Here is an 11,623-nt window from a genome sequence, read left to right as displayed (position 1 = left end):
GAACTGGGATGCACGATCTGACAATAAACATAATTAATAAAACGTACATGAAAAAAGTAACAAATAGCAATGTGTTCTACATATTTATTTATAATATTATGGTCACCACAATAACCCAGTTTTTAATGTTCATATTTCATTAAATAAATACCCTAAATAAACCTTGAATGTTGGTCCAGCCTCCGCATATAATTAAGACCCAACGCCCCTCAGAGGATGAAGCTGATTGGTTTGAGAGGGACACCCGACCCCCAACTGGTCTAGTCCTCCATTTTATCTACATTACCTTCTAACGTTACTCGGATATTTAAACCTGTTCGTCCACACTTCGCCCTGCTGTCTCGACTACAAACAAAAGCCTTTTGAGTTTCGTAAGACCGAGACAATTGGAAACATCTAGAGTCCCATTCGTAGTTTGGTGGGTGTTAACCAGCCCTTTTTTTTCTTTACCTTCATCCGCCAATCGGGAGGGCGCGAGAGTAAGTTAGTTCAGTGTTGTTGGCACGAGCTCTGCGCGAGCGCGCACACCAAAGGACTATATTTTACATGGCGTAGCGTGACACCTTATATTAATCAAGCTTTAAGTTTCAATCCGAGTCTTCAGGCAGTTTGGTCCTACATAATTCATTTTTAGATTGGTTAAGTGAACTGAACACACCATGGTGACACTGACAGCGATCGTAGCGCCTCTCGGTCGGCAGATACACAGACATCTGGTGAATCATGTCAGAAGTCAGCGCTGGATACCTGCTCGGGCATGCAACTTGAGTGCATGCTCCAGCAAGCTAGCCCTGAGTCAAGGTTAGTGCATTTTTGCTATAAGTTCTTTTCTTTTCTTTTTTTCTTGTTTTTTTTTTCTGAAGTTTTTGGGTTATGTAAGCCCCCCTCCTGGGCCCCCGAATGTTTGGTCTTTTTGATGGACCACTTGTGCACTATTTTCCATTCTCTCACCACTAGGTTTTATTACAGATGTTATAATGTAATTTATGACTGGGATGATGATTATGGAGTCACAATGTGTTTGTTTATTATAGCGACCGCCGGACAGCGCCCTCCTGAATGACTTCCGGGTTTTGAATGACAGAATGTTTACATGAAAAACGATGGTAAATGATGACTGCATTGATTATGCCAGGACAGCCGCAGTAGTGCGTTGTGCATCGTTTTTGTGGGTCAAATACACCTTGAGTGGTATCATTTTGGATGTATGAATTATGAAATCACCCCAGCCCTTGCTTTACATGTCACTGTTTTTCCACAGGCCACGCCCACTTGTTTATTACGTCTGCAGAACATTTCTTTGAAAACAGCCCTGAAGATGCAATATAAGTTAGTTTTTTGTTTGTAAGAGCTTTAAAAAAAAAAAAGTAGTTTTTATCAGGTTGTAGTAAGTAGGCAAATAAAGAACATTAACATGAAACTGAAAACTCTTAAAACCTTAATGTAATTTTTGCAAGAATGAGTGGGACACAAGGTTGTAATTTTAGGTGAAAACAAAGCTGTCACTCAGTGGTAGTTGTTATTTATAAACTTAGATTTCATCATTTTTGTAATTGGTTTGCACGCAAAATGTATATCATGTATAACAATGTCCTATTCTTGAATATTATTATAACTGTTGTATATGTTTGTACTCGTATCTTTACCATGCAATTAGTAGCTGCTTATAGCTTTCATTTCTATTGTGTAGACCTTATCTTATCTATCCCCCGATTAGTTTATCAAAGCATAAAGCCAGTCTTTTCCGATTTTAATTGTTTAAGCCTCACATTGAAAGCCTCATTAAAGCAAAGAACAGTTAAAGTTAAATAAATAAATAACGGTTAAATACAACTAGCCTAGTTGTTAAAATAAGTGAAAATTAACAAAGAAATATAATTAATTTCATTAGTTAACCACTACATGAAACTAAGAATGAACAATACTTCTACAGCATTCATTAATGTTAATTTACTAATACATATTTCTTATACATTAGTTAATGCACTGTAAACTAACATGAACAATGAACAACTGTACTTTTTTTACCTAACAATAACAAAGATGAATAAATACTGTAACAAATGTATTGCTCATTGTTTGGTCATGTTAGTTAATGCATCAACTAATGTTAACAAATGAAATCTTATTGTAAAGTGTTACCAAGAAGAAAAAAAAAGTTGTGGTCTGACATCTACATGGTTTTGGTAATGAAAATTACAGAGTAAACATCCCAAATCAAGTTTATAACAAAAGTTCATTTTAATTCACATTTAATCAAAGACTAAGCTTAAATAAGCATGTCCTTTGAGATTTTATAAGAGAGATTTTCTTTAGTTAGAACCTAGTCTGTGTTTGCTTACCACAAAATGGGCCAGGACAGTTATAATCCCCTTTTACTAGACCACTTAAATGGTGGACAGGAATGAAAGTAAGGCAATTTTAATCTCATGAAAGGCCACATTCTCACATGGAGAGTTGGTAACATTCTCTGGCTGATTTAATTCCTTTTGTTGAATCTAGATCATGTGACCACAATCTAAGCAGTTATTGTGTAAGAAGAGCTCCGATGGCAAACCTTCTTGCTGTATATAGGATTTTGAGTTCATGTTTGCTCAAGGATTGGCTAAAACGTTCCCAACGCAATGTCCATTCATAAAGGTGGCATAAAACTCTGCTGACTGTCTTCCTGTTAAGCGTTACAGTCAGTTTTTCCCTGACATTCCAAACGTCAGGGTTTTTTTTTCTTCTTCTTCTTCTTTTGAGTTATCGAGTCACAGGAGGAAGCATATTTTCTTTTCGACTTTTACTTCTCTAACACATTCCAGAAGGACGGCTCGTCGGCTCTTGGTGCCGCTTTGTGTTGGATTTGTTTTTGCAGCTTTTTTCCTGTTGGGATTTTAATCATTTAATTTTAGAATCAGAAAAAATGTATAACGCAACATGTGAGGCTGCACTGTGTGCCATAAAATGTAGGTTTATGGGATCTATCTATCTATCTACTGTACTGTATGTTTTATAAAGCATTTTTATTCAGCTGTTTTTGTAATATTTGTTGTAATAAGCTTCATACATTTTCTGAAATGTCTTGTGCTGTTGTTAGACTGTCTAAAATCCTAATGTGCTGCCTAGATCGCTAGGTTTCCTTATCCTGACCGGTCATTCTCTCCCCAGTACATCCGATGTGGCAGGGGCCGCTTGCCATTCCCGGTGGAGATCGCCAGTCACCTATTGACATCGCGGAGCGTAGAAGCGTCTTTGATCCGCAGCTCAGACCGCTGAAGGTGCAGTATGACCCAAGGACCTGCCAGCAGATCTGGAACAATGGCTACTCTTTTCTGGTCGAGTATGACGACACCACTGACAAATCCAGTAAGTCATCTTCATTGTCTTAATTAAAAAATGTGCTATGGTATCCAATAGTTTGTTCTGTACTACAGTCACTAAAATAAAACTGCATTATGAAGTACTGTCGTCTATAAAATAAAATAAATTAAAATGACTTTAGTTCTATTAATTAATTATGGTTTTACAATAGTAACTTTATATATTACTTTGGTGGAGACTTTGCTTCCCTTATTTCAAGTAGGAATTTCCTATGTGAGCTTGGTTAAAATTGTGGTACCAAGAACAAAACAAAACATTTTGTTTGAAATGTTTTGAGAACTGAAATGAATCTCTTTCAGCTCTGAAGGGAGGACCACTGGAGGATCAGTTCAGACTGTGTCAGTTTCATTTCCACTGGGGAGAGAACAACGCCTGGGGCTCTGAACACTCCATAGACCGCCGCCTTTACCCTGCTGAGGTACTCTTACGTAAGATTTCAGTATATTTTAAGGATTTATATAGCAACGAAGAATGAAAAATTACTTTGTTTCTGACTTAGCCATCTGGATGTCATTTTTTACAACGAGGAAGCATTTCTCTCTTGCGAAATAGACAGAGCTTCTCTATAATAGAGGCGGAGACTTTACCGTTAGGAACAACCCACTATTTCTATTGTAAAATCTGAAAGATTGTCACCCCCTTAAATATGTGGCACTAACCCTGGTTAAAGGATTAGTTCACTTTAAAAAAAACTTTTGCTGATAATTTACTCACCCCCATGTCATCCAAGATGTCCATGTCTTTCTTTCTTCAGTCGAAAAAAAATTAAGGTTTTTGATGAAAACATTCCAGGATTTTTCTCCATATAATGCACTTTGCTGGGCACCAAACGGTTCAAGGTCCAAATGACAGTTTCAGTGCAAACTGCAAACTGTTCAAATGGTTTTAAATGACACCAGACGATGAATAATGGTCTTATCAAGCGAAACGATCGCTCGTTTAAAAAAAAAAAAAAAAAAGTTTAAGTTTTATAAGCTCACATGCTCGCCTTGCTCTGTTCTGTGCAACTCTCCTGTTCGAACTCGTTCATCAAAATAAACAAATCTTTTTCCGAGTCAATTCGTTCATTTCGGTCGTTAAATGAATCAAATGACTCGAAAAAAGATTTGTTCATTTTGATGAACGAGTTCGAACAGGAGAGTCACGAACGTGCATCACAGAACAGAGCAAGGCGGGCATTTGAGCTTATAAAACTTAAACTTTGTTATTTATTTTTTAAATGACCGATCGTTTCGCTTGATAAGACCATTATTCATCGTCTGGAATCGTTTAAAGCCCTTTGAACAGTTTGCAGTTTGCACTGAAACTGTCTTTTGGACCTTGGACCGTTTGGTGCCCAGCAAAGTGCATTATATGGAGAAAAATCCTGGAATGTTTTCTTCAAAAACCTTAATTTCTTTTCGACTGAAGAAAGAAAGACATGGACATCTTGGATGACATGGGGGTGAGTAAATTATCAGCAAAAGTTTTTTTTAAAAGTGAACTACTCCTTTAAGTTCTGTACTTTTTTACTCATCATAGCCAGTTACATAAGGAGGCACGTGTGAATGAAAAACCCAAGTGCCGGTGAGAATGTGACCTTGTTACGGCTCTCAACACTCCTTTAGCTTTACTGATTTGTCTGTGTGAGTGCGTATAACAAAGAAAGCTCAGATTTCAGCCCTGTAAATGGATCCTCTATTGCGTAAAGTGCTTTTATTCCCTCCTCCTCGGTTGAATCTAATCGTGCCAGAATGAATGGAGGACTGTCAGATTGTACGGATGTTGGTTTAAGCTGTCGTGGCACTTCAAAAACACAAAACCTAGCTATGTTCAACCGCAGGATTGTGTAATCGTAAGCTGAACCACCAAGTAAAAAGCATAATGGAAAAAGAGCCCTTAATTATAGTTCAGATTAGCATGAGTGTATATCTGGGTTTTTTTTTACAGCTCCATATTGTTCACTGGAACTCTGACAAGTACAGTTTGTTTGAAGAGGCTGTTATGGAGGATAATGGACTAGCTGTTATTGGAGTCTTTCTTAAGGTACTGATGTGTGTAATTATTATCAAACTTCTTGGATCTTTAAGCTTAGTAGGCCTTGTAATTAAAAAGTAAATTTGCTTTGGTGTTTTCACAGATTGGAAAGAGGCACGAGGGTCTACAGAAACTGGTGGATGCCTTGCCAGCAGTCAGACACAAGGTAAGGCATCAAATATTGTGTTTTGTACACACTGGCAGTGTTGTGAGTCATAAACTGAGATTAAGAACCTCAGAGCATGATATTTTGGAAACCGAGGGATGAGGGGTGGTTAATCTTTTTGCATACATTTTTTGTGTACAATCTTGCAATATTCTCATCCTTTGTCACCCAGGATAGCTTGGTAGAGTTTACCAAGTTCGACCCTGTATGTCTCCTTCCGGAGAACATCGATGACTATTGGACATACGCAGGTTCTCTGACCACTCCTCCTCTTACTGAGGCGGTGACATGGCTTGTGATGAAACAGCATATTGAAGTCAGTCACGATCAGGTAGGAGGCTGATATGAGACAGGAAATTGAAGGAATATTTCCCTCGATAGCATATTTAAAGAAATAAAAAAATTATTATTACATTATTCTATGTAATATTCGTGGACATTACACACACGGACAAGGTAGTCAGTTGGATGAATTGTTCACAAGAGCATTAAGATGCATTTAGAAAATAGATAAAGTGAATTTTTTGTATAAGGGGTATAAGACGCATGCGTATTAATGCGTACTATAGCACACACACGCAAGGTCTCTCGCTCTCTCCCTCTCTATCGTTCGCGCGCTACACGGGCACACACACGCAAGGTCTCTCGCTCTCTCCCTCTCATGCGCGCGCTACACGGTTTTGAACATAACACATACATATTCACGTAGCCTTTCGAAAACGAAACCTATAATATATAAAAATATATATAACGATGAAATACGGGACAAAACATGATTTTTTCATAAGTCGGGACACTAAAATTAGAGTTGAAATACGGGACTGTCCCGGGAAAAACGGGACGTCTGGTCACCCTATTTATATGACTATTTTTCGCTTCTGTCTAACCTTTAGAATTAAATTGTCAGTTTTTGCTGCTGCACCTTTAAGAAACACCTTCTTCTAATGTAAAATTAACATTAAGTGAGTATGTTCTTTATCTCTGCTTTAGCTTTGCTGTTGTGCCTGTCCAGTATTGTTGTTGTAATGCTACATACTTCAATAACAGCCTCTTTGCAAAGCCTCTATTAGATTGTAAAAGGATCTAAAAAATGTATATAGACCCTTTTCACATTTCCAGGGTTTTCAGAAGCGGAAGTCGTCGTAGTTGGGTAAACTTCTATAGTGGTGAACAGGAGACGAGATGTTGATTTGCAATGTTGAGAATTGTGGAAACTCGTCATCACAGTGTGAAAATGGTCCATTAAATTGTAAAAGATGTGTACAGTGCAGGGTTTGACAAACGTTTACATTTAACGCTAGTCGTTAGTTCTTCTGGTGTTTAGGAATAATATGGTATTCTGCTTCCTTTTGACGACAGAAAGCTGTGAAAGATCAGAGCAATTTGGATTTTTGCTGCTTAGTTTCAATAAATGTAAGATTGTTGTGTGCTGAAAGTCTGCGCAGTACGTCTAACTGCCAACAGCTTATGAAAGCTATGAATTTAAGCCTCCAGTCACCTCACACTGGAGGTTTTGACTCTGCTGGGAGTCTTGTTTGTTATTCCGACTTCATGTTCCACTGCTCCATGGTAACCTGGGAAATGGAACGGAAAAGCTCATCTGGCTGACTGCTGACATCTGTTTTCTGTTCACCCTGTTTGTCTTTTACATAATCTCCCTTTTCTCTCTCATTCTAAATACCAATATTTGGATGTTTTCGTTTTTTTTTTAAATACTCTCCTATTCTTTTTGTTTCCCTTCCTCTCAGTTGGCAGTGTTTCGAAGCTTGCTGTTCACATCGGCAGAAGAGCAGGTGCAAAGAAGCATGGTCAACAACTTCCGTGTTCAGCAGGCTTTGAAGGGACGGACTGTACGTTCTTCATTTTCCCCCTTCCTCCAAGATGCTCCCCCAATGGAGTAGCAACACAACTCCGTGAACTTATTCACATCCAAACCTCCAAAAATCACAAAAACACTCTTCAGTCTCTTTTTACTATGGGGTCCTGATATCTGTATGATTTTAACTGGAAATTGTAACTATTTTCACCATTTCCAACCAGGCATATAGGTATAGATTCCATTGAAAGGGATTAGCAAAGATTTATATAGTTATTGAAAGGGTTTGTTTATTCCTCCATGTCAAAAGGTTCATCCAATTCATCGTCATTTCGCTGTAAATTCTAATTTCAGAACGAAACACGCACAATTCCTCTAACTATAGTGGCAAGGGGTGTCCACGTTTGACAAACAGCCCCCTCTTGTGGATCACTGACAGTATGCACATGCCTTGTTTTGAGGCATTAGACCTTGTGAAGTTTTTAATTTATGTATACAGTAGTTTTAGTTTAGTGGTACACTTACCTTGTTTCCTGCGAGGGGAATTTATTGGATGCATGATACTGCACAATGCCTTTCACTTTTTTGATTTACTTTTAGATGCTAATAAATAATCTAAAGTATTTTCAGTTGATCTAATACGAGAAATCTGCAATATTTAAAGGCTCTACATTTGAGCATTGCAGTATAAATAAGACTAGAAATATAGTCTTTATAAAAGGTGCATAAGACATTTAGAAATGTAAAAAGAAAAGGGGTAGATTAATGCGCACAGTTGTTTAGTAGTGAATATGCATTACTGTAGTTGCTAGGTGCTTCATTTTTGTGCAAAATAGGTTATTATAATAATAATCCCTAGTGCCTTTTGCATTGGACATAATCTCTGATTAGTTCTCCATTGCTCTCATGTAATCAGTAATCTGATCAACTGCACAAGTGGTTGGCCATATTTGCCTTTTGGTAAAATGTGCCTCCAAATGTCTTATAGTTTTTGTTGTACTCATGATATCACAGTCGTAATTGTTCATCTGTGGATCTTGAAAGTGTATTTAGTGTTGGTGATTTAAAAAAAAAAAAAACAATAACAGAGAAACTAGTCTTTATGCGAGTATGTCTTGTAAAATGTATTTGGGAGCACCTGGACGTGTCTTTCCACTATTTCATGAAATACCTTTCAGAGAGGATCCTCCATTTTCGAGCACGTATGCTCTATTAAATTCCTCCACTAGAGGTGGACATGAAACCAGACACAATGTAGAAATGAGATCTACAGTGAGACCAACTGATTGTTATACTTCAATATTGGTGCATTCCGTTTTCCTTGTCTGAAATATGCTGTAAATGCAGTAAAAATGAGACAGTAAAATTGTTAGAATCATCCAGGACCTCTTATGTTAATAGTTGTATTTATGTGCAAATGAATTTTGCATTTACGTCAATGTTTTTAGATTGGTGATGGTAATATTTAGAGGACGGTTGAAAAGTACCATGGGAGCTGCAGAATCGGCAGAAGTTCGACATAACTGCGAAGAGACGCTGACGGTCTCTTTGTGATGGCTGAATAACAATGCTCTTGTGTAAACCGTCCCTAAAGCGGCCTCTCATTTGAATGGGCCACCTGGTATTTTCCCTATTGCGTTCATGGTTGAAATTGAAAGAAATACTAACTAGACTGGAAAGCTGGATTTGGGTTGCAAACTTTAGGTTGCAAGTCTTTAGTACGCTCTCAGAGTTGTGAACATTCTTTCACATTAGGAGGTCCTGGAACAATGTTCTCTCATTGAAGCAGCATTGAATAGTGTGAATTTGAATTATGCAGTGAATGGATTACAGTTTGAGGTTCTTGGACACTTTTTGCTGTTGGCATTGAGGGCCATGTTGGCCATGAAACATGACTTTTTGTTTTTTCCTCCACACCCATTGATAGGATTTGCCTCTGTTTTGTCTTTTTAAGTAGCTTGAGGGAAATTTAATAAACATGATTTAACACTAAATCTGGTTTTGTTTTATAGACAGTCTCTTTACTTATCACCTGAAGTCATTTACATAACTGTCACTTATGCTGCCTATTATACATCGTATGATGCAAACGTATGCAAAACTTTATGATTTCAATCTTGTATTGTGTGCAAACACTGTATTATTCGTTGTAAGTTTTATCAGATTTTGTAAGAAATGGAAATGTCTTTCTTTGTATTTGGCCCATATTTGGTTGATTTTCAATTTGTTTTACTTGTGGGTGTATGCAAGCATGTGCCCTGGGGATTTAAGCAGGAAGAGGGTGGTGCTGGAGGTTTATGGGGGCCCCATCCCAGCAAGCGTTGTTGCACCAGGTGCTGGTTAGATCCGGATCAGCTGCGCTAAAAACTACGTGTTTTGGCGGATTTAGCAGGGGGGAGCCCACAGACCCAAAACTGAACATTAACAAATGCATTCATGCTGTCTGACATGTTGTGTATTAACATTTGTTTTAAAATGAAATAAATCAATCAAGACACGAGTCTTCAGGGGTGGACTGTGTTACACATAATTCCTTTAAAACATTTTAAAATGCATTCAGTACTCCTGTATGAAATAACTGTTTTATATTTAAATCAAAAATGAATTCACAGTGGTGCATAAGAAACATTACAATATTAAATCTCTCATGACCAAATTTACCTAAACTTCTTAATTTTTTACTTTTACATTTTAATGGCCGGTTATGGAATGCCACTAAAGCTGTATTTACAAAAAAAAAAAAGAGGATAAAAAATTCTGTTATCTGTTGTAAGATCTCCATCAACCAATATGAACCTTTTTTAGGACTGTTCTCAAAGGTAAACACTTTTGTAGGCTACTCATTTCATACCTATTGACCTTCTCTAAGACTTAAGAAGATTCCAGGCAATAAATCTGAACCAGTGGAGAGCAAGTTTCAGATTTTTGGGGCTAGACAGCACCTTAAAGACAAGAGACAGAGGATAAGGCCAGGGTGTGGGTGTTTGTAGAGGCTGGGGAACCTGGATTGAGTTTTGTCTCAAACTTGGTTCAAAAAGATTCCGTTCCATGTTTGTTGTTCTTGGCTGCATGAGTTATAAAAATGGGACGAGACACTGGGTTTTTGCGTATCCCAAACGCACCATGGCTTCCCATCATTGTGTGAGAGAATTTAGAAACAGGAACAGGAAAAACAAACCATAGAGGTGAACCGATTGAAGAGCAGGAGATCAAGACGACGACTTTGGAAAACCCTGCGACGGTCACGGTTTTGATGAAGAAAGATGGAGACTGGTGTCTTCTGAGATTTCAGGCATCCATAATTGAATAGAAGTCACAGATGAACGCTTCTGATATGAGGCTTCTTACTATGGTTTTGTTCCTGTGTTTTTGCAGGTTATTTTTAGACAAAAAGAAAACTCCATTTAGCTTTCTATAAACAGGAACCTATGGCTTAAAGATGTTTCTCAGAACTCCAATCCTGCTGTTTTCCTCTTTAGATCAAACAGAGTGTTTTGACTAACTGTTGGTTGAACTGAAAAAAAAGTTAACGTTTCAAACCAATCAATTGAGTGTTAATTTCAGATATTCACAGAGAGGTTTCAGTACTTATGCCCCAATATACCCAAATTATTAGTTACAAATGTATCTACAACGTACATTAAATCTTGGAACAAACCTGACAGGCCCTCGAAAGTTTCAGAGCTGATTGTTTTCTAATGACATCCAGCTCTTGTGATGCCAGGGAACTGAGACGCCCACACCCCTCTCTCCTGTAGAGAAAGAAAACTCAACTCTTAAATATCAGGCCACAACACAGCAGAAACCACACAACTTATCAAATAAAAAGTCACCTGCTGTCTCATTTATCTTTAAGCTGAGAAAACATAAATAAAATGTAATTCTCATGATGGGGAGCAGGGGAGGCTAACTTCAAAAATGTATAGCCTAGATGAGAGCACACGTGCATAGAGAAAACAGGTGGCAGCCAGCAACATATTTGTATAAAACATGCTTGATGAATAACATTTAAATGAAATGCAAAGTCATGAAGTATTAACACACTTCCCCCCTGCAGAGAATACTCTTCAGGTCCTCCGAGATTGATACCTTGAAGGCATGTGACATGCAAGTCATTCTCTTTGAAACACATGTTTGTGGATGCAATTTTAAGTTGTTTTGCTCAATATCTTTAAAGTCCACACAGGGAATGTGACATGATGTTTCAAGGGCCTTTACCTGAAAACAGGAAATTAGCAGGGACAGCTTTTGTTATTTTT

The 11,623-nt window shown here is 37.8% G+C and overlaps 1 protein-coding gene across 2 annotated transcripts; it reads left to right on the top strand.

The window, feature by feature from the left end:
* Positions 1 to 273: 273 nt before the first annotated feature.
* Positions 274 to 7,657, top strand: ca5a (carbonic anhydrase Va). Of its 2 annotated transcripts, none has more exons than XM_056250816.1 (7): positions 274 to 801; positions 3,154 to 3,351; positions 3,666 to 3,784; positions 5,296 to 5,391; positions 5,486 to 5,548; positions 5,721 to 5,879; positions 7,297 to 7,655. In XM_056250816.1, the coding sequence occupies exons 1-7, from the start codon at positions 660 to 662 to the stop codon at positions 7,447 to 7,449; spliced, it is 930 nt and encodes a 309-aa protein (XP_056106791.1). In that variant the 5' UTR covers positions 274 to 659; the 3' UTR covers positions 7,450 to 7,655. The 2 variants fall into 2 exon arrangements, with proteins under 2 accessions (XP_056106791.1, XP_056106792.1); XM_056250817.1 differs by lacking the exon at positions 274 to 801 and adding an exon at positions 2,501 to 2,951 and having other exon boundaries at positions 7,297 to 7,657.
* Positions 7,658 to 11,623: the final 3,966 nt, after the last annotated feature.

Source organism: Rhinichthys klamathensis, unplaced genomic scaffold (genome assembly GCF_029890125.1).
Source record: "Rhinichthys klamathensis goyatoka isolate OS25496 unplaced genomic scaffold, OSU_Roscu_1.1 h1tg000076l_1, whole genome shotgun sequence".
Lineage (NCBI taxonomy): Eukaryota > Metazoa > Chordata > Actinopteri > Cypriniformes > Leuciscidae > Rhinichthys > Rhinichthys klamathensis.
The sequence above is the reverse complement of the archived record's forward strand: the minus strand, read 5'-3'. Positions and strand labels throughout refer to the sequence as shown.